The 26,893-nt window shown below is 55.5% G+C and overlaps 8 protein-coding genes across 8 annotated transcripts in view; 4 read left to right on the top strand and 4 right to left on the bottom strand.

Annotated features, from left to right (window-relative positions):
* Nucleotides 1–11, bottom strand: part of PTSG_02373 (uncharacterized protein) — a 2,704-nt gene extending 2,693 nt beyond the window's left edge. The window contains exon 1 of the mRNA XM_004996806.1: nt 1–11. This exon is cut by the window's left edge and continues 160 nt beyond it. The gene's annotated coding sequence lies outside the window, so the exon portion shown is untranslated.
* Nucleotides 12–59: 48 nt separating this feature from the next.
* PTSG_02374 (uncharacterized protein) lies at nt 60–6,069 on the top strand (the record flags this gene model as incomplete). The annotated part of the gene is made up of 14 exons (XM_004996807.1): nt 60–144; nt 395–484; nt 668–850; nt 1,036–1,245; nt 1,502–1,723; nt 1,873–1,962; nt 2,115–2,282; nt 2,390–2,563; nt 2,730–3,094; nt 3,374–3,526; nt 3,707–4,714; nt 4,837–4,902; nt 5,112–5,178; nt 5,467–6,069. The coding sequence occupies 14 exons, from the start codon at nt 60–62 to the stop codon at nt 5,922–5,924; spliced, it is 3,339 nt and encodes a 1,112-aa protein (XP_004996864.1). The 3' UTR covers nt 5,925–6,069.
* Nucleotides 6,070–6,357: 288 nt separating this feature from the next.
* Nucleotides 6,358–10,976, top strand: PTSG_02375 (ferroxidase). The gene is made up of 11 exons (XM_004996808.1): nt 6,358–6,534; nt 7,013–7,512; nt 7,634–7,775; nt 8,026–8,101; nt 8,289–8,500; nt 8,806–8,901; nt 9,057–9,139; nt 9,322–9,460; nt 9,612–9,863; nt 10,106–10,200; nt 10,387–10,976. The coding sequence occupies exons 1-11, from the start codon at nt 6,394–6,396 to the stop codon at nt 10,448–10,450; spliced, it is 1,800 nt and encodes a 599-aa protein (XP_004996865.1). The 5' UTR covers nt 6,358–6,393; the 3' UTR covers nt 10,451–10,976.
* On the bottom strand, nt 10,789–14,534 carry PTSG_02376 (GDP-D-mannose pyrophosphorylase). The gene is made up of 12 exons (XM_004996809.1): nt 14,342–14,534; nt 13,909–14,007; nt 13,627–13,675; nt 13,394–13,533; nt 13,067–13,156; nt 12,868–12,936; nt 12,603–12,681; nt 12,228–12,367; nt 11,881–11,959; nt 11,714–11,754; nt 11,436–11,498; nt 10,789–11,251 (listed from the first exon to the last, which is right to left on the bottom strand). Exons 1-12 carry the CDS (start codon nt 14,519–14,521, stop codon nt 11,120–11,122), a joined length of 1,161 nt encoding a protein of 386 aa, XP_004996866.1. The 5' UTR covers nt 14,522–14,534; the 3' UTR covers nt 10,789–11,119.
* A 19-nt stretch (nt 14,535–14,553) lies between these two features.
* Nucleotides 14,554–16,371, top strand: PTSG_02377 (uncharacterized protein). The gene is made up of 5 exons (XM_004996810.1): nt 14,554–14,656; nt 14,904–15,024; nt 15,224–15,355; nt 15,516–15,673; nt 15,930–16,371. The coding sequence occupies exons 1-5, from the start codon at nt 14,619–14,621 to the stop codon at nt 16,327–16,329; spliced, it is 849 nt and encodes a 282-aa protein (XP_004996867.1). The 5' UTR covers nt 14,554–14,618; the 3' UTR covers nt 16,330–16,371.
* A 238-nt stretch (nt 16,372–16,609) lies between these two features.
* On the bottom strand, nt 16,610–19,048 carry PTSG_02378 (uncharacterized protein). The gene is made up of 6 exons (XM_004996811.1): nt 18,488–19,048; nt 18,219–18,310; nt 17,979–18,102; nt 17,673–17,815; nt 17,283–17,451; nt 16,610–17,075 (listed from the first exon to the last, which is right to left on the bottom strand). The coding sequence occupies exons 1-6, from the start codon at nt 19,010–19,012 to the stop codon at nt 16,830–16,832; spliced, it is 1,299 nt and encodes a 432-aa protein (XP_004996868.1). The 5' UTR covers nt 19,013–19,048; the 3' UTR covers nt 16,610–16,829.
* Nucleotides 19,049–19,078: 30 nt separating this feature from the next.
* PTSG_02379 (uncharacterized protein) lies at nt 19,079–22,731 on the top strand (the record flags this gene model as incomplete). Its single annotated transcript, XM_004996812.1, has 5 exons — nt 19,079–19,821; nt 20,086–20,223; nt 20,519–21,153; nt 21,371–21,444; nt 21,658–22,731. Exons 1-5 carry the CDS (start codon nt 19,124–19,126, stop codon nt 22,729–22,731), a joined length of 2,619 nt encoding a protein of 872 aa, XP_004996869.1. The 5' UTR covers nt 19,079–19,123.
* A 179-nt stretch (nt 22,732–22,910) lies between these two features.
* Nucleotides 22,911–26,871, bottom strand: PTSG_02380 (uncharacterized protein). The gene is made up of 11 exons (XM_004996813.1): nt 26,771–26,871; nt 26,399–26,588; nt 25,926–26,071; nt 25,586–25,714; nt 25,389–25,427; nt 25,056–25,170; nt 24,717–24,806; nt 24,418–24,537; nt 24,095–24,203; nt 23,808–23,886; nt 22,911–23,555 (listed from the first exon to the last, which is right to left on the bottom strand). The coding sequence occupies exons 1-11, from the start codon at nt 26,858–26,860 to the stop codon at nt 23,214–23,216; spliced, it is 1,449 nt and encodes a 482-aa protein (XP_004996870.1). The 5' UTR covers nt 26,861–26,871; the 3' UTR covers nt 22,911–23,213.
* Between the last annotated feature and the right edge of the window lie 22 nt (nt 26,872–26,893).

Below are 26,893 nucleotides of genomic sequence, written 5' to 3' on the forward strand. Positions count from 1 at the left end.
GTCGATCGCTGACTGCAATTTATGGTGTTCTTGCTCTGACTTGGTGGACAACAACTCCGATGCGTCTTGTTGTGCGGACAGCTGTGGCGGCCACAGTGGCTGTGCTCACCATCGCCTACGCGCTGTCATCTCTGCACTGCACAGGTAAGGTCATGTGTGTGTGTGTGTGTGTGTGTGTGTGTGTGTGTGTGTGTGTGCGCTGTGTGTGTGCGCTGTGTGTGTCTTTCTGTCTGTCCGTCTGTCTTTCTGTCTGTCCTCCCGTGTGTTACCAAAGCCGCCAAAGAAAGGATCGTGCCTTGGCCTGCTGTCTCTCTCTAGCCCTCTGTCTTGACTGCCGTTCACGCCAAGCTCGCGCTGCTTGCATGCACACGTGTGAAATGACTGCTGCCTGCAGAGGCTGTGGGCCAAAGTTGCAATGACAATTCAGCGTGTGCTCAGGACGGGAGCGAAAAATGCAAGAGTGGTTCCTGCAAGTGCAACGCAGGTTGGCATCATGCAAACGTGGGCGCGCGTACGTGTGTTTGCGTACTGGCGTGAAGGACGCAGAAGCGAAGGTTGAGTGCACCCATAACCCCTGACCCTACTGCAATGACGCGTGTCCCCACTGATGCCCAACTCTGTTTCGTTACTTGCGCCACCACCACAATCTCCTCCCTACACGATTCAGCCTATGAGCACTATGAGATCACGGCCATTCCATTCCTTGACTACTGCAAGAAGTGCACGTTCGGAAGGTACAAAGATTCGGTCGGCAACTTTGATTGCTACCCAACAAGACGGTGTGAGCCAGGACATCGGTACAAGCACGTGTCCAAGAATCAAGATGCCACATGTCCCGCCTGCGAAAGTGGTATGTCAAAGCTCGCCGCGCACGTGCTTGTATCTTTGTGGCTGTGTCTGTGTGTGCATGTGTTGTGTGTTTGTGTGTTGTGTGTTTGTGTGTATATGTGTGTGCTTCGCCTCAGTGAACAGACCAAGCACTGCACCGATGGTTGTTTATTCACCAGTGATATGACTTCACGAACCACACTACAGGCAAGTACCAAGCGAAGGTCAATCACCGTGACGACAACTGTTACACGTGGTCCACGTGTGCAGCTGGCAAGTACGTCAAGCAATCTGCAACCACGAAACGAGACCGAAGCTGCGACGCCTGCCCAGCAGGGAAGTACACGCCCAGGTCCAATCGTCTGACTTGCTCCGACTGCCCAAGCGGCAAATACCAAGACAACAGCGGCCGCTCAAGTACGTCGCTCGCGTTGTGTCTGTCTGTGTCTGTGGGTGTGGCTTTGAAAGGGCACGCTTCGAGGGTGCAATCGGGATGATGTTGTTTGTGGTCCCTGTGTTGTTTCTCGCTTCGTCGGTCCTTGTCACACCTCACATTTTACTGTTTTGTGCGTGTGTGTGTGTGCGTGTGTGCGTGTTGTGCGTGTGTGTTGTGTGCGTGTGTGTTGTGTGTGTGTGTGTGTGTGTGTGTGTTGTCTGTTTGCTGCCTCCCAAGGTTGCAAGACAAGCACGACCTGTGATGACGGCTACTTTAGCATCTCTGAGCCGCCAACCTCGGATCGCATCTGTGCCAAGGCTTGCAGCCCTGGCAAATACAGCACCTTGCAGAGCCTTGACACGTGCATTTTGTGCGAACCTGGCACTTACCAAGACCAATCGGGTCAAACCGGCTGCAAACCGTGTGTGGACGCCTATCAACCCATCGCTGGCCAATACAGTACGTCCCAGGATGACTTTGGTGGTTGGTGTTTGTTCTATCATGTCGCTCGTGTTATGTTACTCGATACCAGCATATCACTTGTTCACGTCCACCACGTTCACGTTCACGCACCCACTGTTCCGCCATCTCCAGCGTGTCTGCGGCAGGCTGCATCACGTACAACACCTGTGGTGCTGGAACCAAGTTCAAGGCTGGCAGCGCCACAGCTGACCGCACGTGTGAAGCCTGCGAAGCCGGTAGGCGGCGTATGTCTGTGTGTCTGTGCGTCTGTGTGTCTGTGTCTTTGTGTGCACGTTTCAATTCTCGCGCGTACATCCCCGTCTGTTTCATGGTTTTCTGTGTGACACACACTGTGCCACCACCACGCCCTCCACCAATTTGCCTGCAGGCAAATTCCGAGCGAGCCCAAGCCACAAGTACACCACGTGCCTGTCATGTCCGCCTGGCACGTTCCAGCCAAAATCGGGGCAGAGCGGGTGCTTGTCTTGTTTCGAGTGCACTATCGGCTACGCCGAGGACACGCCATGCACACCGTCAACTGACCGCACATGCACAGGTGTTGCTGATATGCGCGGGATCTTGTGCACGGTTGCACCTTTGCCTGCCTGCAAGCACGCGCTGGCTTCATCTTCTTCTGACCAACTGCTCTGCGTTTTACTCCAGACAAAGATCCACCGGCCATCGTGCTGCGCCGTCCAGACAACAACGCCGTCATCACGAACACTTATGTCGTCGAAGCCACGTTTGCCTTTGAGCCCCCGATCTTCACCGCAACAGACGCAGCAGCCGGCGCTGTCACCAAGACACTACCACCCAACATCGACGATATTGACACGAGTGAGTGCGTGAATGCCGTGAATTGATGTGCTGCCCCTCTGGGTGCGGCTGAATGTCCACACATGTGTGTATCTCTGCTTTGTGCACCCCCTTTCTCACAATCACCTACACAATACACAATACGCACACAATACACCACACGCACGCACGCAACGCACGCACACAGGCACTGTGCGTTCTGACCAGATGCTGACGTACAAGGCGACGGATGCGAACATGAACACGGCAACACGCACCATCACCGTGGTAGTCGTGGACACGACAGGGCCCGCCATCACATTTGACCCTGCAGTGCTGCAGCTGGAGGCCGGGGAGGAGGTGATGCGCAGCAACTTCACGGTCGGCGTTTCCATCGTGGACCGCGTGGACGGAACACTGGGCATCAACCTGCTGGAATACGATGACAGCGACGTGAACGTGAACACGCTGGGCATGTACGAGGTGGTCTACACGCTGTCTGCACCCGACTCGAACAACAACGAGGCGCCGCCCACCACACGCACAGCAGCCGTCGTCGACACCCTTGCACCAGTGAGTTTGTGTGTGTGTGTGTGTGTGTGTGTGTGTGTGTGTGTGTGTGTGTGTGTGTGTGTGTGTGTGTGTGTGTGCATGTCTGTTTGTGTGTGCATGTCTGTTTGTGTGTGCATGTCTGTTTGTGTGTGCATGTCTGTTTGTGTTTGTGTGTGCGTGCCTTCATCTACGTGGACACTCACTTACCTCCTTGCCTCCGTTTCTCCTTGCCTCCCATTCAACTCTTTTATCTGTTCACTTCCTCATCAATCCCTGTCACACATTGCCAACCAATCACAGGTCATCACCATTGGTTTTGGCGACCGCGACGTGTCGGAACACAACGTGGTTATCCACGAGGCGGCAACAGAGTTTATCTTCCCGAGCCAGTCTGCATTTGATACATTCGACACCGCTGTCAATGGCGGCGACGTGCGACGCAACGAAGAGCCGGTGCGTTGTCGCTCTTTTCCTGCGTCTTCCTTGTCGCTGGTGTGTCTTGACCACGTCATGCACTATTCCATCGCTTCCATTTCTCCCACTTCTCCCTCCCCGTCTCACGCACCCTTTTCCCTTGACACTCACATTTCCCCCGATTCCCCCCCCCCCCACACACACACACCCTGTTCGCAGACCTTCAGCTCGGTCGTGGACGACGGCACGCAGTTCACGTTCACGTACACGGCGACGGATGCGTCGGATAACACGGCGACGGTGGTGTATGTGATTGAGGTGCGGGACACGATGGCGCCAACCATCACCATCAATGGCGAGCACAACATCACGCACGAGGCCGGGACGGAATATGTCGATGCAGGAGCAACAGCAACAGACCTGCTGGAGGATGCGATTGGGCGCGGGGTGGAGGTGGTGGTCACCAACAACGTGTTGAGCAAGCCGCCGTCTGCGCCCGCTGTGTTCACGGTGGAGTACGACGCGTGCGACAAGGCCGACAACTGTCGGCTTGCCATTCGCACCGTGCACGTGCTGGACCGCACGGCACCCGTCGTGACGCTGTATGGCGCGGAAGAGGTGCACGTGCCGTATGCGACACGGTATGTGGAGGCCGGGTACAGCGCACAGGATGTGCACGACGGCAACGTGACGTCGCAGGTGGTGGTGAGTGGGGCCGATGTGATTGACGTGCACGTGGCGGGGACGTACGAGATTGAGTACGCAGTGATGGATGCCAGTGGCAACACGGGTGTCGCGGTGCGGACGGTGGTGGTTGAGGCGCTGATGCGACCGGAGCAGGAGGATGTGGTGGTGGAGCTGGTGCTTGCAGGCATGCCAGAGACCATCTTTGGCGGGGTGTTGCAGCTTGAGCGCGATCTGGAGGAAGCGCTGAATGTCGAGATTGTGGTGGTGTTCAACGTAAAAGATGGTGGAATGAGGAAGACTGCGCCTGGCGTATCAACAAGTGCGACAGTGGTTGAGTTTGGGGTTCGGGCGTCTGACACGCTGCAGTGGAGGGATGCGAAAGTGTTTGCGGATGACCTTGCCCAGCAGGTGGCGTTTGTTGGCGACGTCCGGGTGTTGGGTGCCAGTGTTGCTGGGTCCATGTCGTCTTCATCGTCGCCATCAAGAGGCGGCAGCGTTGCCGGGCCCGCCGCTGGCGGTGTTGCTGGGCTTCTTCTGCTGGTGCGTCAGGTCATTCCGGTGAATGCACGCACAAGTGTGCGTGTCGGTGCGTGTTGGGGACGTGAATATAACAGTGCGTGTGTGTATGCACTTCACTAACTCTACCTCTGTTGTGCCTGCAGGTGGTTGTGGCTGCTGTTGTGCTACGGTGTCGGTCACGAACGGCCAAGTCTCGTCTCGCAGCACCGGTAGGCAGACTCTCTTCGTTTGCAATGCGTCGCGAGGCTCCCACTATGGTGTTTGTTTAGGTTCTTTGGTGTGCGTTGTGCGGTGTTGTGTGCTTAGCTAGCAATGCAGCTTGCTGATCGACCCCACATGCACAGAAGGCACCCACGACTTTGTGGCCTTGACCCCAACTCTTTCAACAACATGAATGTGCGCACGCTTCACAACGTAGGGTGCTGAGGGTGCTGTCACCATGAATCCGACGTTTGAGGGAGGACAAGTTGAACCGGAAGAACATGGTGGGTGGACGACCTTCGAACTGTGTTTGTTTTCGCAACTGCGGTGTGCGTGCGTGTGCATGTGTGTGTGTGTGTGTGTGTGTGTGTGTGTGTGTGTGTGTGTGTGCGTGTGTGTGTGTGTGTGTGCGTGTGTGTGTGATGTGGTGTCCTTGCTCTTTGTGCATTGTTTCGTCTCTGTGGCATCCTCTCCTGTTTTCACTGGACATGCTCATGCGAGCATTCATTCAATATGTAACGCCTGTGGTGCGGTGCGTGGACACAATCTGCCCGATACCTGCCTGCTTGCAGTGTACCAAGTGCCAGCGCGCTTGCTGGCAACGATGCCGGGAAGCGCAAAGAACACCCGCCGTCATACGCGCTGGGACCCCTCCTTTTACGACGTGGGCAAATCTGAGACGCAGCAGCAGCAGCAGCAGCAGCAGCAACAACAAAAGCCGCCACCACAACACCAACCACAGCCACAACAACCCCTGCAGCCGCAGCGGAAGCAACGAAAACAGCACGACGGTGCTGAGAATGTACGTGGCACGGGGGAGCGTGATGAGGATAACGGCAATCGTACACGGCCGCAGTCAATTCACGCGTGGTCCTCAGATTTGTATGACACACACGAAGGGAGTGAGCACGCTCTTACCTTTCGGGTGGCCGTGCCAACCCACTCGTCAACACTTGCGTCCAATGCGTCAAGAGATATAAGAGATGCTCCGGTGTACGACGTGGTGGAAGTTGTGCACTCGAGGCGGTGACAGGCCGCCTTCTTGGTCCGTTGGACGTTACCCACCTGTTGCTTGCGTTCGTGATTCTTCATGTCTTCATGTGTTGGCACACACACACACATGCACATGCGCGCGCGCACACACGCACAAGACGAAAAGACTTCCCTTCCAGACTTCCAGACGACTTGGCATGTGCTGTGACTGGTTCTGTTCTTTCTTGTCGTGCTTGCAGGCTTGCTTGCCGTTGCTTGCCATGCTTGGGATGGCGTGTGGCAGGTGCATTACACAGCTGCTGTTACAACGTCCTCATCCTCATTCGCTCATTGTCACCACGAGACGAAGCACATCAATCAGCACAGCATCCTTCTATCCTTCATGGCCACACAAAAGACACAAAGGAGAGGTTCACAAGAGAGAGAGAGGAGAACACGAAAGTCGAGAACGCAAAAAACACGCTTCTTGGCGTGGATGGTGTCATCATTTCCGCACGCAAGAAGGAATGACGATGACGATGGGGATGGTGCGCGTGACCACGACTGTCGTGGTGCTAGCTGGCGTGCTCGCTTGTCTGACGCTCATGGCTCGGCCAGCCTGCGGTGGCGGTGTCGTTCGAGAGTACTTTATCTCAGCAGACAAAGTGGTACGTGTGTGTGTGTGTGTGTGTGTGTGTGTGTGTGTGTGTGTGTGTGTGTGTGTGTGTGTGTGTGTGTGTGTGTGTGTGTGTGTGTGTGTGTGTGTGTGTGTGTGTGTGTGTGTGTGTGTGTGTGTGTGTGTGTGTGTGTGTGTGTGTGTGTGTGTGTGTCTGTGTGTCTGTGTGTGTGTGTGTCTGTCTGTCTGTCTGTCTGTCTGTGTGTGTGTGTGTGTGTCTGTGACTGTGTGTCTCTGTGTGTCTGCATCTCCCCCTCTCTATGCCTGTCTCCCTGTCTCGTCTCTGTACTCTCTCCCTCCCCCCGCTCTCCCCGCTCTCTACCCCTCTCTGTCTGTCTCCTCAGGCTCTTTCTTGCCTCTCTGCCCTTGCTTCCGTCGGCAGCTAGCTGCGTACCAGTCCCACTCACACCTGCCGCTCCCGCTTGTCCCCTCTTCCCCTCCCCTCTCCCGCCTCCTTCTTGGCTCTACAGTTGTGGGACTATGCGCCCAGCGGCCGTGATGTGTTCATGGGCAAAGACTTTGGTAGCATGAAACACCAGCAGCAGCAGCAGCATGATGCTGCACCACGCCAACGAAGAGACACAGAACACACGAAGCACAACACCACCCAGACGCAACATCAACAGCAACAACATCATCAACAACAACAACAACAGCCGCAGCAGCAGCAACGGCAAGGGCAACAGGAAAGCCCACAACACCACCGGCACCAGCAGCAACCAGAACAGCAGGCGACCAGATCATTATCATCCTCTGAACCGACTTTTGACTCCACGACAGCACCTGCGGCCTCCACGGAACCAACAACCAGCACAGATCCGGCCTCCTCTTCCCCAACCCCAACCCCGACCACCACGACCGCCACGACCACCACGACCACCACGGCCCGTGCGGAGCATGGGCATGACCACCACGGCCCCATGGGACACATGCACGGCGCATCAACATGGATGGAGGCGTCCAGCACCAGGTATGGCAGCTATGGATCGCTCTTTTGTTGTGTGACGATGAGTTTGCGGGATACCCATACAGGCACTGCCTCATCGCGCCCATGTGCACGCCACCTCCCGCTCTCTTGGCTGCCCATTTAGGATTGGCCGGAGGTACTACAAGGCAAAGTATCGCGAGTACACAGACAGCACGTTCCAGTCGCTGAAACCTGTTTCTGCCGAATGGCAACACCTTGGGCTGCTGGGCCCTGTGATTCGGGCAAGCGTTGGCGACACCATCAAGGTGTGTGTGTCTGCGTGTGTCTGTGTGTGTCTGTGTCTGTGTGTGTCTGTGTGTGTCTGTGTGTCTGTGTGTGTGTGTGTGTCTGTGTCTGTGTGTCTGTGTGCCTGTGTCTGTGTGTGCCGCGCGTGCGTGCGCCCGTACAAGCGTGCGAGTGTTGTTACCTGCTACTTTGCCACAGCGCGGCGACTAGCTTGCGTTATTCCATAATATGCCCCTGAACGCTATGCCGCCCGTTTTCGCTGCGGTTCAGGTTGTGTACCGCAATGCCGTCGACTTTCCAACGTCCATCCATCCCCACGGTCTTCGGTACACTAAAGACAACGAAGGTTTGTGCACGTCATGTGCACCCACTGACACACCCAAACGCTTACACACACGCACACGCACACACACACACACACACACACGCACACACCCACGCACCCACGCACACACCCACGCACACGCACACGCACTCTTACATGGCCTCATGTGTGGTCTGTCCCCTTCCCCCTTCCCTTGCGTGTGCCACAGGTGCGCCGTATGCAGACAACTCCACAGCGGGCGACGCAATTGCGCCTGGTGAGACGTACACATACACGTGGGAGGTGCCTGAGCAGAGCGGACCGGGCCCTATGGACGGGTCTTCTGTTGCGTGGATGTACCACTCGCACGTGGACGAGCCACGGGAAACGAACGCAGGTCTCATTGGCGTCATCATCATCACCGCGCGTGACAAGGCAAACGTGCGTTGCTTTGTGTTTCTTGATGTGTCTTGGCGTGTCTGGCTTGTGCTGACTGAACCGTTGACTGATTGACATGAGTCGACGCTGCTCATGGGACCACAGCGCTGCCGGCTTGCTTTGTTGGTGTTCCATCTCTTCGCCTTAGCAGACACTTACTTTCCTTGCACTCGCGCCACCGTGAACACAAACATACGCACACATGCGCACACGCGCATACGCACACATCCTCACACATACGCATGCGCACACAAATATGCACACTCACGTACACTCACGCACACTGACATGCATGCGCACGTGCGCAGGCGGATGCGACCCCAGCTGACGTTGACCGGGAGCTGGTTGCGGGCTTCTTCATCGTGGACGAGGGACTCAGCTCTTACTTCTCCCTCAACATCAACGTGCGTATCAAACACCACTCGAAACACGCACATGCACTCTGCACCGAGCATGCTGCAACCCCTCCCTTTATCCTTTCACCCACCACAGTTGTCCCCCCCCCCACCTGCTACTGTATCACCGCAACAATCGCTCGTCTCGCAAATCATGTTTACAGGAATTTCTTCACGCGGAGAGCGACGAACAGCTCGCTGCCATTGTTGCTGATGATGGCTTCCAGGAGAGCAACCACATGTACACGTGCGTCCCTGACAACATTGGCCTGCTGCCCTGTTTCGCGTTGCCGTTGCAAACTTGCATGCTTGCCTGCACGGTTGTGTGTCGTGTTAATGATTGGGTTGTTGTTTCAAGCGTCACCTCGACCTGTGCGCTCACGCCTGCATCTGTGTGTGTGTGTGTGTGTGTGTGTTTGACATGTGCAGGATTAACGGGCGTGTGTATGGGAACATGCCTGGCTTTCGCGTGCGTGTGGGCGAGCGCGTACGCTGGTATTTGTTCTCCTTTGGAAACCAACAAGACCTGCACACCCCGCACTGGCACGGCAACACCCTTGTCCACAGGGTCCGTACATGTGTGTTTGTGTCAAAACTGAATTAACCTTGACATTCTCACACATTCACACACACACACACATACACACACACACACACTCATTCGCACACGCATCCTACACACTCATTCACGCTCACTCATTCACACGCTGTCTCCACAGGGCCATCGTGTGGACGTGCTGCAGCTGCTGCCAGCATACATCACAGTTGCAGACATGGAGCCCATGAATCCGGGCATGTGGATGTTCCAGTGCCACGTGACGCACCACATCCACGGCGGCATGTACGGCGCGTACTATGTTGAGCCGAGCGCTGGTGTCGCCATTCATCACCACACAAGCAGTGCTGGCACTTCCCGTGCCGGCACCGGTGGCCGCACCCAGCACTTTGCGCCAGGATACAACCAGCAGCTGGTTCGTGTGAACGTGTGTGTGCGTATGCATGTGTGTGCATGTCTGTCCGTTTGCATGTGTATGTTTGTGTGATGCCCGCGTGGGCGTGATGTTTCATGCATGTCCTTCCCTGTGTGCGACCATCGTTTCCCACACAACACCCCGCTGTGCCACAACAACAATCCCGCAACACACACACACACACACACACACACACACACACACACACACACACACACACACACACACACACACACACACAGGTGGCGGCTGATTCGTCCCGGACGGCGACGCTGACGGTGGTGGCGATTGTCATGCTCGCCCTCCTCATTGTCGCACTTGCAACCCTTTATCGAAGGTCTGTGGGTTGTCATAATTTGGTGTACATGCGCTTCACACTTTGCTTGAAGCCGCGTCGACGTTGTCTGACTGCCCGTGGTCTGGCACAGGGTCAACCATGACATCCTGTTTCCCCATTGCTCACCACCACCACCATCTCATACTCACGTTCACATCCACGCCACCACTACGGTGCATGTGACAGGCGGACGTTTGCGCAGGGGCCCGGGAGGGGTGGTGGTCAATACAAACCCGTCAATGCCGTGTAGTCTGGAAGTGGGTGTGAGTGTGACCTGAAGTAACACATGGCGAGTGTGCAGCCTGTACATGCCATATGTAACCCGTGCACCCCATGCAACGCTGCGGTTTTGGGCAACGGTTCGTGTTCCTCATCGCAGTGATGTAACCAACCTGTGATGTTTGTTCTGACGCGTTGACATGATTATCACATGACATGACTGTCACATCCCATCACATCACGTCGTTTCGACTCCATCATTATTGCTTGGTCCTGTCCACATGTTGTTTTGTCGTAATTGAACTAAGTGACTTTGCACGATGCACGCACGCGTGTGTTTGTGTGAATGTATGTTTGGATAAGATTTTGCTCCTCTTCTAATGCTCTTCAATGTCGCCCCCAAAAACGGCTTGCTTGTTGTTCGTGTGTGAATGTATGTCATAGCTCGCGCGTGTGTATTGCGGGGCAGGCGCCCTGCCTGCCACTTGCTTGCTCGAACAGCAACATCGAGAAAGCGAGAAAAGACAGCAGGCAACGAGTAAAAGCATGCAACACAACGCAAATGCAACACACAGTGCACACACACGGAGAGAGCCGCGTGAAACATCTACATTCACTCATGCACATTCGCTACTAACAACGCCAAGTACGCCGCACAAACACATGACGAGGGCGGTTGCTGGCGTGGTACTGTGCGCGGTTACATGATGATGGCTGGTTCTGCCACGCTGGCCTTGATGGACTTGTGTGGGAGCACACGCGCCCCGTTGAGATAGAGCTCGTCCTTCACGTTCACGTCCTCACCCAGCACCGTCACGCCCTCAAGACGCGCCTGGCAGGGTGTGTGTGTGTGTGTGTGTGTGTGTGTGTGTGTGTGTGTGTGTGTGTGTGTAAGAGACGCTTGTATGTATGTGCGCAGTGCGCGCTTACAAAGGCATCGTCAATCCCCCCCCACACACACACACTCTCTCATCTCCTCCCCCATTCACCCCTCTACCCCAAAATCATCGTCGTACCCATGCGCCGACGGTGGACCGCCAGCCAATGATGGCCGAGTGCAGCCACGCGTGCGCCTTCACCTACACACAGCACCAGCAAACACGGCACGAAACGACGTGAGCGCCACCACGACAGAGTGCGTGGGACATGTGGGACATGTGTGCAATATGTGTGTGTGTGTGTGTGGCATATGTATGTGTGTGTGTGTGTGTGTACGCGTAGCTGTTGTGCATGTTGCGTGTGGCATGTGCATGTGTGTGTGTGTGTGCGTGCCATGTGGCTACTGTTTGCTGACCTGAACGCCCTCGAAGATGGCGCAGCGCTGCAGGCGGCATCCTGATGCGCAAGAACACACCAGGCATGGACCCTGTGGTGAGCTTGTCATTCACTCTGTTGATGCAGCTTCATCAAAACACACACACACACAACACACACACACACACCACACACACACACACACACCTGCGCCGATGGTGGTGTTTGGTCCGATGACAACATGTGGACCAATCTTACAGCCGCGGCCAATCTTGGCAGACGGATGCTGGCGTGGCGCGCATCGTCGTGGTGGAGGAACAGTGAGGCGCACGTGGTACGAAGAGAAGAGAAGAGAGCACTCATCCATGCATGCATGCATGCACAGTGTCATTCACAGTGTCATTCACGCGCACACACTAACACATTCACTAACACACACACACTAACACATACACGTTCACGCACACACGCACACTCACACACGCACACACATTCACACACATTCACACACATTCACGTGCAACATGAGCCATCTCTGGTGTGCGACGACGTACAATGAGGCAGGGCCCGACAATCTCGTAGTCGCTGTTGTCTGCGGCTGCGAGCGTCTCCGGTGCGGTGGCGTGAACGGAGCTGAGGTACAGCACCAGGCCCTTGAGGTAGTCTGGCGGCTGCCCAACGTCCATCCAGAAGCCTGCATGCACACACACGCACAACAGGAACCGTTGTGGTGGTAAAAGGGTGAGTCAAGTATTGGTAGTGTGGTTGGTTGTTGTACAACGCCAAGGAAAAACAAAATACACACACACACACACACACACACAAAAAAAAGAAGGGGGTGGGTGGGTGAAGCAAATAAACCATGTTCAGGTACACACAAACAACTCAGGAAGCGAGCGAAACAGGTGCGTGTGGGATGTGCAGTCGACCTGGGAGGTCCATGGCGTAGAGGTTGTTGGCGGCAGCCATGGCAGGGAAGATTTCCTGCTCAATTGACGTCGGGCGCAGCTGAACACGCGTCGTATGGGGGTGGTGCCGGTATTGGTGGTGGTAGTGACAGGCGGTGGGGTGAGCGGTGGTGGTCCACGAATGCGCCGTCTGAACCGACAGCTTGGACAACATACGCCACGACCAAACACATGGCACATGGCACATGGCACATGGAGAGTGAAGAGTGAGAGGGGGTCGTCATACCTCGATTCTGTCGAGAATCTCGGGGTTGAAGATGTACAGGCCAGCGTTGATGCGGTTGCCAACAAACACCTGAACAGCAATCCGTGGTGGCGGCATGTGATGAGGGGAGCGCTGCTGGCATACACACAACACAGACGAAGAGGGCACACACACGCACACACACGCGCACACACACACGCACACACACACACACACACACCTGTGGTTTCTCGACGAAGCGCTGGATGCGGCCGGTTTCCTGATCGGAGACAACGACGCCATACTTGCTTGGCTCTTCAACCTTGGTCACCTGCCGATGGACACACACACGCACACACACACGCACATACACACACACACACGCACACACACACACACACACACACACACACACACGCACACACGCACACACGCACGCGCGCGCACACACACGCACGCACACACGCACGCGCACACACACACACAAGCATGTATGTTTGTGAACTTGAGCGACGCGTGAGGGATGCAGGTTCAGACGGGCGGTGTGGGCTGGGAGCATGAAGCGTACCAAGATTGTTCCCTCGCAGCCGTGGTTCTTGTGGAAGGCGATGAGATCCGTGAAGGGAAAGTTGCAGATGACGTCGCTGTTCAGCACAAAGAACGGCTCGCCATCGCGCAGAATAGACTCAGCCAGCTTCAGCGGCCCAGCTGTGCACATGTACACAAACACACACACATGGTGTCAGGAGTGCAGCTGTGTCAATTGAGCATACTGGGGCTGATGAACGCACGCAGGCATACCTGTTCCCAAGGGCTCCTTCTCCTGAGAGATGGTGATTTGGATGCCAAGCTACCCGACACAAATCAATGAATGTCACACACACACACATATACACACACTGTGAGCTCATGGTCGGCAAAGCAATGGCTGAGGTGCAAGCAACAGTGACACACAAAGAGGAAACACAGTAACACACACACAGATGCACACATGTACACGCACACGCACACATGCACACGCAAAGCACACAAGCACACAACACACACACACACGAGATGCAGTGATTCGGCAAATCAGCATACTCGTTCGGCGTGCTGGCGCATCTCGTCCTCCATGATTTCAGCACGGTAGTTGACGGCAAGCACGACGTGGTCAACGCCAGCCTCCTTCAGAGCCTCAACCTTGAGCCATCAACGTCATCACACCAGCATGCTGTCAGCTCGACACGCGCACACACAACGTTGTGCACGAAGTGCACAGAGAGATGCATCCCTTCCCAGAATCACCAACTCACACGAAGGAATTTCACACACATGCACATGCACACACACGCACATGCACACACATGCACACACACACACATTCACACACGCACAGGCGACAAGGATGCATTGTTCCACGTCAGACAAGAACCTTGTACACTTGTTGCTTCTCTTTCTCACGACATCGTTAACCCTTCCCCCCCCCCAGCGCCACTTCCCCATGAAATGGTGCTACCGCGTGCACGCCACGTACCTGATGCATGACCATGGGCTTGTTTGCAAAGGGCACCAGGGGCTTGGGCAGCGACAGCGTCAGCGGACGCAGGCGGGTGCCAAACCCACCCACCAAGATGAGAGCCTTCATTGTTGTTGTTCGTTGTCGTTGTTGGTTGTGTGTTGTTGAAAGCGGATACGGAAAATTTGTGTAAATCATAAACAACTTATCCGCACAACCACGGCAGAAGAGGAGGAGGACGGACACAGCTTTGCTTCTTTGTTGTTTGTTTGAGTGTTTGAGTCAACAGGGAACGATGGCGACAAGGAGTGTGGCTGGGCACATCCGTGGATGGTACGTGGTCGTCGTGTGTGTGTGTGTGTGTGTGTGTGTGTGTGTGTGTGTGTGTGTGTGAGGATGCAAGGAGGGGGCAAGGAAAGTGTAGTCGTGCGTGTGCGGTCTGTGCTTGCCGTGCTCGGTTGGACACTGCTTTGGTGCAAGTCAGAAGCAGCAACCACTGACACACACTGACACACCGCACACACGCACCACGCACCACGCACCACGCACACCTGCAATGCACATGAATACACACCTCAAGGCTGAGCAGGGTAGGGCAGCACTGGGGAAACATCTCGGGATCTAATGCACTCCACCAGCAGCGCAGCAACTTGAAACACGCACGAAGAAACCTCGAACAAGCAAGAGAAAACTACGCAAAGGTCGGCGTTTCGTTGTATCTTGTGGTGATTGGGATGTTCATTCAACACACATGCACACACGCGCACACGCACACGCACACACGCACACACACACACACACACACACACACGCACACACACATGCACACATGACGCGCAAGGATGCAATTTATGCACCTCACGCTCCCCCCGTCTGCTCGCTCGTTGTGGCTGTATTTAGGCGCGAAAGAACTTGCACAAGGCACAGGTTGAGAAGCAGCGGGAGGTGGACACAAACACCAACTTCAAGGACAGCCCGATTCGAGGGCAGTATGAACAGGCAAAGCAACAGCACACACAAGCAAGCCGAGAGGTCAGACCAAAGGTTCCACATTCTATCCCCATTCTCGACACTACGCTGTGTTTGCGACAATGAACACCCACACGTACATGCGGTTCTCTCATCGCTTGGCGTTGGTGTGTGGTTTTGTACGTGTGTGTGTGTGTGTGTGTGTGTGATGTTGTCTCTGCAGCAAGAGATGCGGCTGAACGAGTACAAGGCTGCCCTGTCAGCGGTGGAGCAAGCAGAGGCCACCTTTGCCAAGCTCAACAGCATGCAGAAGTCCTTCATCACCGTCACCACTTTTGCCACCACCCTCGTCACGCCCATCTTCGTCTTGTGGCGAACAGGGTATGTTGACGGATGCGCCCGCCCGTCTCGTTTGCCTACCTCGTCTGCCTGTCTGCTCGTCTGTCCCTTTTGTGTCTGTTGTGTTCTGTTTAGCTGGTTTATGGTTGTCTGTATACCCGTGTGCCAGGTGCAGACGCAAGCACGTGCACGCACATGCAACCAATCACTCCAATCACTCCAACGCTTGCTACTTGCCACTCCCAACATCGTAGCTCACGCACGCACGCGACACCCTTGATGTGGTGCTGTCTTTCAGGAGCCATACGGAGCAGGCTGTGCACGAAACACTGAGACCGTTTAAGGACAAGGTGCAAACCGTCGCATCAACGCCAACCTCGAACCAACAACCCCACGCCCAAGCACAAGACCAACCGCCAATGAGATTACAACAGCAGCAGCAGCAGCAGCAGCAGCGAGAGCATGAGCAGACACAGCAGGAGGGAGAGTCAAGTGCCACATCATCGGCCACGGCCTCACCGCCACTCGAGGACATTCGCGCGCAGTTGCAGACGGTGCGAAGGCGCGTGGCGCAACTGCACGACGAAGCAGCACACCAGCGCAGTGCCCTTGACACGGAGCACACCACGGCGTGGGTGGCCGTCGGCGGCATGGCAGCTGCAGTGGTCCTCACCATCTTCATCCGCGCCACAAGCTGATGCCCACTTGTGCGTGTGTGTTTGTTTGTTTGTTTGTTTGTTTGTTTGTGTGTGTGTTTGTTTGTTTGTTTGTGTGTGTGTGTTTGTTTGTTTGTTTGTTTGTTTGTTTGTTTGTGTGTGTGTGTGTGTGTGTTTGTTTGTTTGTGTGTGCGTGTGTGTCTAATTTTGCACTTTTGTTCACGTGCACGCGCGCCTTCACATACGCGCGACGTACCGTCTTCGCTCCACTTCAGCCTCTCCTTGCGTGTGTTAACAAACATGACTGTCTGCTACAGTGCCATATCATATGCGATGTGTCTATTACATGGTTTCAAACACAAGATGCCTGCAGTCTATGAGAACCACCACAGTCCTCGTGCGTAACACCCAGCATGGCAATCATACCGCGACCACCACCGCCGCCATCACAACAACAATAACAACTTCAAACAACCCAAACCAACAACTTCAAACAACATCAACAGCAACAGCCACCAAGTTAGCAACCACTCCCATTTCCTTCAGCCCCCACGCGACCCGAGCGCGTAGAGGAAGGCCGCGCTGCTGACGACGGCAGCGGTGATGACGGCGTTGCGCGTGCCGCGCGTGTATGTGTCAATGGTGGCCCGGTCCTCCTCCATCATGCTGGCCAGTTTGTCCACGTCGCGATAGAGGGCACTTGCGTCATGCTGCAGCGCAGTCGCCATCACCTGCTGTCCTTCACCACCGCCCGTCGACTTGAGGGCAGCAATCTCAGCCTCCAGTGCCTTCAAGCAAACACACACATACACACATACACACACACACACACACACACACACACACACACACGATTGAAGGTGAGCGCAACACGAACGTGCTAGCGTGCATGCTGGCAGACCTTTGACCAAGCCATATGATGGCACTCGCGTACGCATGCAGCCAAGCACATGCCCAGCTCCAAACAGCCGACCAACAATCCCTCAGCACAGCACCTTGATGGTGTTCTGATACGAAGCGACGGCTGTGGCCGTGGTGTCCTCGTCATGAACATCGCCCCTACCGGCACTTGGTTGCTCCAATTCGAGCGTTTGGTTCAGGTCCTGCAGGAACGGCGACAGCGTCTCGCGAATGGAGCGCGCAACCATCCACCGCCGCGAATACCTGGGGATGATGGGATGTGGGGGGAGTGAAGTGGGGGGAGTGAAGTGGAGATGGGGGAGAGGTTAGGAACGTGGAGAAGAGGTGGCGTGGGAGACGCGGAGAAAGCGGAAGAGAGTGAACACGTAAGACGGCTAGGAAGGGTTTGTGGAAGTGTGGGCCGGAGAATGGTTGGAGCACACGGGCAGCAAAGCAACCTCAGGCACACGAAAACATGCACGTACGCGAAGACGAGGATGGGGATGATGGCAACGAGGGAGAGGAGGAAGGTGTAGTAGCGGATGTTGCGGTCGGCCTCAAACTGCTGCTCCTCAGCATGCTGGCACCTCCATAGCGCGTCGATGTATTTGCTCAATGCATCTTCCCTCTACAAAGCAACACACACACACACACACACGCACGTGCACGTGTGATTGCGATGAGTTGCTAACAGTGATGGGAAGCCTGCAGCACAACCCGCAGCAAAACCCTCACTCTTCACACACACACACACACACACACACACACGCACGCACGCACACACACACTACCTGCTGCTGGCATGTGTTCATGTCGTCCTCCTTGGCAATGGCATCATTGACAACGTGCTGGTGGTCCTGTTCCCATTCCTTCCTCGCCCGCATCTTCTGCTGCTGGCGCTGCGCAAACGTCAACCTATCAAGCCAATCACAAGTGTCAGACCAAAACCACAAGTACCACAGAATCAAGCAACATACACATACACGCACACAAACACGCACAAATACACATACACGCACGCACGCACGCACCAGTCTTGGTTTTCAATGTCTTCTTCAATTTGTTTCCAGAGGTGTTCCTGCTTCAAAACTTCCTGCTCTGCAGCCTGGTACTGTTGCTGCCTCTGCCAGTGCCAAACCGCAGTCAGTGTATGAGGAAACATGAGTCAGCGCATGCGCGTGCAGCAACAATCACAAGGACAAATGCACACACCCACACAAGCACACAGACACCCACAAAAAGCATACAACACGCACAAAAACCTTCAACACGCACACGCATATAATTGCCATTACCGTACTTGTTTGAGCTCAGCATCCTTGTGCAGGAGAAGCTGACGATACGCCTCAACCTCTGTTCTCGCCGTCGTCACCTCCTTCATGCCCATGAGCGTGACGTAGAACCGCTTGATGGCGTCCATCTTTGCCTGAAACGGCGACCTTTGCCCATCCACCGCAACACCGCCATCACCAGCACCCAGACCACCATCAACACTCAATGTAGTGCCATCACTGCTGTTGTGTCCGTGCCGAAGCGCGGCAATGAGCTGTGCACCTTCTTCCCTCAAGTCCTGAAACCATTTCTGGTAGAACGCCGACGTTGACGCAGCAGCCGCAGTCCTCGCCGTCGTCGCTGTCGTCGCAGTCGTGGAAGTACTCTGAGCTCGCAACTGCAGTCGACACCCTCCCACCTCCTCGTTCAATGAAGGTAGCCACATCTTTCTCCGCTTTGGTCCAACGACACCACCACTGCCACCACCACCACCACCACCACCACCACTCTGCACGCCACTCCGCGCAAGAGCTCTCGCTGTCCTCCACAACATCGCGGTTTGCTTCTTGTTGTTGCTGTGTGATGACTGTGCGCACTACTCTTTTTGCTGTTTGTAGCTGTTGACGGTTGCACTTCTCTGTCGTCTCACACATCAACAACCACCATGATGGGCTCGCATCCACACCCAGAGTATCATCAAGAGGAGGAGACGCTCGACACAGTGGCGCAGGGTGCTGCTCAGGGCGAGGAGACAAGAGACAACGATGATGGTGCTGGCGAGGAAGCTGTTGATGATGTAACCCATGAAGAAGATGACGAAGACGATGAAGATAAGGATGACGAAGATGAGGACGTCGATGATGATGATGATGAGGATGATTATGATGAAGATGATGATGAAGATAACGATGATGCTGAAGATGATAAGGATGAGGACGATGACAGCAGCAGGTCTGGTGAGCATGCGTTTGCAGATGACAAGGAGCTGGACATCGACGCGCTGTTGGCAGAGCAGGACGAAGCAGACGCAGAATGGGAGCAGTACCTGAGCTCCAGACAGCCAGCCAATGCCGGCACCATAACCTTCAAAATGATTGTGGACAGGAACCTGCCCAAGCAGACCGCAGCACAGCACCCAAGGCCGTTGGACGAGACGGCAGAGGAGCTGCTTGGTCTCACGCGCATTCGCCTTGACAACGAAGGCATCGCCAAGATTGACAACCTGGAATGCCTTGGCCCAAACGTCACCAGCCTGTATCTGCACAACAACCACATCACGCGTCTGGAGAACCTCGATTGCTTGCTCTCCCTCAAATCCCTGGTCGTTTCTCACAACTCCATCGACACATGGACAGACATCAGGTGTCGTGATGGCTGACTTGTATGTGTGTGGATGTGTGTGTGTGCGTGTGTGTATATGTGTATGTGCGTGCTTGTTTTGTGTGCGTGTGTGTGTGAGTGTGTGAGTGCGCGCGTGTGTGTGCAAAGTTCTTGTGTTTGCATGCCTCAACCCATGATCCACACCAGTGCCAGCAGCAGCAGCAGCAGCAGCAGCAGCAGCAGCGACTGCATGCGGGCTTACGAACGATCTTGTAACTCCAATTGCCTGCTTTTGCTCATTGCCAGCCACTTGCGCAACTTGAAACTGCTGGACCTGCGGTTCAACGACCTGCGCACGCTTCCGCCTCAGCCTGACTTGCTGCCCTCAAGCCTTTCCATCCTCCAACTTGAAGGCAACCCATGCTCCCTCAATCCACAGTATAGGTCAGCTTCATGCACCTCTGTGTGACTCCGTGTGTGTGTGTGTGTGTGTGACTGTGTGTGTGTGTGTGTGACTGTGTGTGTGTGTTTGTGTGTGTGTGTGTGTGTGTGTGTGTGATTGTGTGTATGTGTGTGTATGTGTGTGCATTCACTCGTACGATGCGTGCACGTGCAGGTGCACGTGCACTTCTTGTGCGGTTGTCTAGGCTTCAGTGTGCGTGATTATGGTGAAGGCGAGCTGCTACCACCAGTGCCACTCCTTGCCGACTCACCCACCAACCGCACCCGTGCGCAACAGGGCGAGCGTGGCGCGCATGTATCCGCACTTGAAGCTCCTGGACGAGGAGCCCTTGGCAACCGCACCATCCTCCTCCTCAACAACAACGGCACCAGTGACACCGTCTGCGTCGTCACCATCTGATGAGACAGCACAGGCGGCAGAAGACACCATGACCCCTGGTGATGCTACTCATGTAACTGCCACCGATACAACAACCTCAGCACCAGCACCAGCACCAGCACCAGCGCCTGCTGTGTCATCATCGTCGCCCTCGTCGTCCTCATCAACAGCAGCGGGAAAGGTGCCGACCAAGCCATCCCTGCCAAAGCAGGGCTCGCACGCATACGCACAGCGCCGCTTGAAGCGGCTAGCGTCGCTTGTTGAGGAGAAGAAGAAAGATCTCACAAAGACGACAGCCACGGCGCGGAACCAGGCTAGGCGTGCACGCAAGCCGAGCGGAAACAGCGCACACGGCGACAATGCAAGACAAGCATCAGCTGGCCGCGCCCGTGCTGGTGGTCGTGGTGGTTCTGCCAACAATGATGATGACGATGATGATGATGATGATGATGACATTGATGTTGACGGTGTGACGCTCGACTCCGTTGTGCGTGCTGCTCTTGATTCTACGGCGACAGCAACGCAGCAAATCTGTACGTCAACGCACTTTTTCTGTATGCAAGCAACCATGCAACCGTGCATGTAAAGTTGTCAATGCTTGCCCCTTCAAAGTGTTTGCGTGTGCGTGCGTGTGTTCATGTGCTCACATGTACTTGCGTGTGTGTGCCTGGGGCGCTCATGTGTGCGTGCGTGTGTTCATGTGCTCACATGTACTTGCGTGTGTGTGTCTGGGGCGCTCACGTGTGGCAGACGACGCGGCGCTGAAACCGCTGCACGAAATGCGACAAGAGATTGCGTCGCGCTCGCGTGCACGACAGCAGCAGGTGAGCATGGTGGCTGATGGCCATCTGTCCTGGTTGTCCAAGCGTGCGGGGGGGGGGGGGGGTTGTGGATAATTTGAACTCGTTCGCAACAAGTGTTGTCAGAAACTCACACGCACACGTATGCGCATATGTGCACGCGCTCGCGTTGATATCCACGCACGTGCATCCACTCACTCGTTCACACACAAACACACATCACCTGTGTGAGTGCAGCTGTGGCAAGACTTTGAGGAGCGAGTTGGGGAGATTGAAGGGCTGCGGCAGGAACAGGTGGCGCTGACGAAGGCCGTCTCGTCCGACACAACCCGCCCGGCAACCGCTGGTGGCGACTTGAACCCATCGCAGACACACGCGTTTCTGCAGCAGGGCACAGCCGCACGCAATGCACTCGCTGCGCGCGCACACGCGGCTGAAGGCGGACACAGCCCATCAACCCCAACAAACACTGGTGATGGTGATGGTGGCGATGGTGGCGATGGTGGTGATGGTGATGCGGCGGCTGCCATTCGTGGGATTGTGGCGACGACGACGCAACAGGCGCGGGCGCGGGTGGCGAAGGAGGGCGGTGGCGGTGGCGGTGGGAAGAACAAGTACGCGCTCGGTGCACGCAGACGTCGGGGAAATGACGATGGCGGTGGTGCTGGCAGTGGTGGGAAGGAACAGGTGGCGGTGGGGCACGGAGAGGAAGCAGCCGGTGCTGTTGGCGACAGCGTGTTGGAAGACACGCAAGCAGGCGCAACCACACACAAGGAACGTGAGAGCACGAAGATGGAACCACACCAGCCACCGCACCAACAACAACAACAGCAGCAGCAGCAGCAGCAGCAGCAGCAGCAACAACAACAACAACAACAACAACAACAATCTGGGGACGGTGCCGTTGCGATGCGTGCGTCCCATGCACGTGTGCAACTCACGAAGAAGCCCGTGCTACCGGACATTCCGTCCTCCGCGCCATCCTCAGACCAAACGCAGCAGCAGCAGCAGCAGCAGCAGGAAGGAGGACAGCACACGCGTGCACAGTCATCGGCGATTGGCGACCGCGCACGTGCGTCCAGCGCAACTCTCTCGCGGCCCACAACATCCTCCTCAATCGCATCATCAGCAGCGTCATCATCGGCAGCGTCGACGACGGTGCGTGTGCGGAGTGCGGGATCCGCTGGTGCTGGTGGCGGAGGAAAGCGGCGACCACGGCGAATGGGGACGGGGCCGCGCAAGGTGACGTCGATTCGCCTCCAGCCGCTCAGCAAGGACCAGCACAACGGTGCACCCGATGCAGCGCAGTAGTCGCCGCATGGCTGTTGTGTGTGTGTGTGTGTGTGTGTGTGTGTGTGTGTGTTGTTGTTGTTGTTGTTGTTGTGTTTGAATTGTGTGTTTGTGCTTGCGTGATGTTGTGTGTGCGTGTGTTGTTTTGTGTACCTGTGTGTGGGATGAATGATCTATGGTTTAAAGTAACCTTCTGCTCGCTTGCTTTCTTTGTTTTGTGTTTCATCCCATGCATGTACGAATGCCCGAACCACCAGCCACTGCTGCTGTTGGTTTGTTTAAAAATTTCGCCGAAACCTCAATCTCAACCGTCGCAATCATGCATCCCCAAGTGCCCCTGTGTGTTACAAACAGTGTGTGAGAGAGGAGGGTGCCAACAGGGAGCGGTGCAATGAAGGGAATGTCTTCCATGTATGCGTCGGCCGTCACACCATCACCACCGCAGCCACAGCCGACCTGTTCTAACCACCTCCTACAAACATGGCATGTCAGGTGTCAGCGCGTCAGGTGTCGCGCGTGCACTCCTGTGGTGCGACGATCAACACGATTATGTCCATGACGTTGGTCCCTGTCAGTCCCGGTGTGAGCAAGTGCTGCCCCTGGTCAAGCTGCGACCAGAACGCGTGCGAGTCGTTGTTCTGCAACAGTTTGTCTGGCTCAAGCCCCTGCGCTTGCCCCCCTTCCCACGAGTGTGTGTCTGCGACGGCGCCGGCTGCTGGCGTTGGTCCGTCCTGCCCATCTGTCCCTCCGCTCAGGAACACGACACGAGGCGACGATGACGACGACGATGATGGTGATGATGTGTTCTGCAGGTGGAGGTGGCGTGCGACGTGCATTGCCAGCTCCTGTTGACGGGGAGGGAAAGGGGGATGGCAGACATTGTGGTGAGATGCAGCCACACCCAATGTTCATGAGTGTCCAAGACACCCACAAGGAAACCGACGCACACACACACACACACACACACACACACACACACACACACACACACACACACACACACACACACACACACACACACACACACACACACACACACACACACACACACACACACACGTGCACGCATAAACGCAGAAGCACATATGCAAGTGCACCTGGTTGCGACCGCCGCGTCCGGCGCCGTTAACTTTCACGACAGTCTCGCCGCCAGCGAGCACACACGCGTACTTGGTGCTACACGAGCGACACAGTGCATCGTCATGATGTGATAGCGTGGTGGACGGGGGGTTGTTGTGGTGGGGAACACAAGAAGGGAAGTGAGTTGAGTGTCTCGGTCGTGGTGGTGGGTGCATGACGGTAATGTGTGCGAGCATGTATTCGTGTGTAAAACGTGTTTGTGTGCGCAAACCTATGCATGTGTGTGTGCCTGCAAGCAACGCACCGCTGTGTCCAAGAAGGGATTTGCGACACGAGATGCTGTGCGACATCGCTCACGAAACCCGTGATTGGCGCGGGCAAGCGGATCACGGCATACTGCTCAAACTTCTCCGCTGCACGCAACAAAACATGTGTGTGTGGGGGGGGGGAGGGGATAAGTGTTGACGGATCAGGTTGGACATGAGGAACGCAGACAGATGTATAGACAAACACACACACACACACCGACACACACCCGCACACACCCGACACACGCACACACACACCCGACACACACACACACACACACGCACAGACATAGACACACACGGACAACATGGCACGTACCGGTGTGCTGGCAGGCGTCAAGTGCAGTCGCGTTTGTGCCGATGAGAACGTGTGCAATGCAGCGGCTACGGAAGCACGCGTCGTCGCTGCCGGGGCTGTCGGGCTCCTCCCCACACAGGCCTGCAGCGGTGACGGTGGTGGTGGAGTCATGGAGTGGCGGCGGTGTTGTGGAGCGGCATTCACACACACACACACATACACACACACACACACACACGCATGCACGCACACAGAGCTCCACACACGCAGCTGCCATACACAACACGCGCATGCAAGAAGAGCGCTGGTTTGTCCCGGACCTTTGCGCATGTGTGCAACGACAGATACAGGGAGCAATTCTTGGAGTTGAAATCGTTCGATGACTGCCCACGCGTCAGCAAAGGTCGTGTCTGTGTTGGACATGGTGGAGAGCATGCACACGGCTTCGTTCATGAGCGAGCATGATACATACACAACAACAGCAGCAGTAGCAGCACAACGGGCACACACACACCATTACACGCGGCCGCAGCAAGAAGGTACACTCACCATGACACGTACAAGTACACAACACACACACAACACACACACACAACACACACAACATACACACAACATACACACAACACACACACACACAATATGCACTCATATTGCACCATCTGGGACGGTTGGGCCGCAGGCGATGGTGCTGAGGTCATCACCAACGACATCGGAGACAACGAGCGCCAGCACACGCGACCCCGTTGGCAGAGCACGTGCAAGCCGGCCGCCCTGCGTGGACAGTTGAAGAAGGGAGACAGAGGTGGGTGGGGAATGTGAGGTGCGCGGCAGGAACACGGCAGGAACACGGCAGGAACAAAGCTGTGATGGCCATTGTGCGGGAATCACGACTGGATAGCAGAGCCAAGCAAATGTGTGTATGTGTGTGTGTGTGTGTGTGTGTGTGTGTGTGTGTGTGTGTGTGTGTGTGTGTGTGTGTGTGTGTGTACCTTGACATCTGACATGTGCTTGCGAACGCAGTTGAGCTCCTGCATGAAATGTGCGTGGGCACAACCCACAAGCAGGTGTGAATTGACAGTCAATGGAGCTGCGTCCCACTCACTCACAATCTCACTCACTCACTAAAATTTTGACACTCGCACACATACTGTCTCTCTCTCTCTCTCAAACTAACTCAAAGACTCACGTGGATATCTGCGCCGTTGTTGGCGAGGGCCTTGACGGTGGCGGCGTAGTCTGGGAGAGTGATGCCCGTGGACGGGCGAACCAGCAGCGCAGAGCCGCCACCAGAGATGAGCAGAACTACCGCGTCTTCCTTTGCACAGGGGGTGGGGAACGACGACAGTAACGAGAAAGAGAACAAGAACACGAGGCACAACACAGCACAGCACAGCACAACACGCAATCGTGAGTCGCTGATGCTTTCTGTCACAGGTGTACCAGGGCTGTGCTTTCATCATGTGTGCGCGTGCAGCGACCAGAAGAGGGCGACTAACATACATCACACGCTGCATAGTTGAACATACAGGATGAATGGCGTGCATGGTTTGCAGTAGCTGGTCTGTCGCTGCGACGGATCCATCATCAGGCAAGTTGTTGGCACCACAGGCCACAATTTGCACGTTGTCCATGTCAGCTGGGATGGCAGTGCCAGCTGGCACATTCAAATGACCTTCACACGGAGAAGAGGCGATGGGTGAAAGGCGGTCGTCAGAGTGTAATTTCACGCACCCCCTCTGCCTCACGGTTTTCAGGCACTCATATCCACCACCTGACACAACACAAGCACACTCACTCACTCACTCAAACAAACAAACACACATGCACACGCACACATACGCACACACGCACACGCACACATACGCATACGCACACATACGCATGCGCACACTCACTCACTCACTCACTCACTCACTCACTCAAACAAACACATATGCACACGGACACATACGCATACGCACGCTCACTCACTCACTCACACAAACACATGCGTGCACACCTTTGATGTTGGGTATTTCGGTGCAAAGCAACGCGTGGAGGTGCGTTGCCATTGGCAAGACAGCTTTGCCAAACCCGAGCAGCCACAGCGTTCTCCTTGGGTTGATGCGAAGGTGGGCTGGCGCACCGTCTATAGAAGGCACAGCCGTTACCAAATCCAACACGGTCTCCCCATCCTCCCCAGCGCACTTCTGCATGTGACAGTGCACTCGGATGTGAACACATGTGCGTTTGCACGATCGCTCAGGGCTGCATGCACAGTGCCGTGCATTCAGCAGCGCTGCGTGCCACAGAGACAAACAAGTCAACAACAGCTCATCCAATCACATGTACACATATGCATGACACGCATGATACGCATGATCATCGGCACCTGGAGCTCAAGGGCGTGGTGCAGGAGGTTGCCTGGCTTGACTGCTTCCAGCCCTGCACTGAAGATGGTCTTTGCCGCAGCCTCCATCATCCCAACGCGAGTTGTGACGATTGTTTATGATCT

This window comes from Salpingoeca rosetta (genome assembly GCF_000188695.1).
Source record: "Salpingoeca rosetta unplaced genomic scaffold supercont1.5, whole genome shotgun sequence".
Lineage (NCBI taxonomy): Eukaryota > Choanoflagellata > Craspedida > Salpingoecidae > Salpingoeca > Salpingoeca rosetta.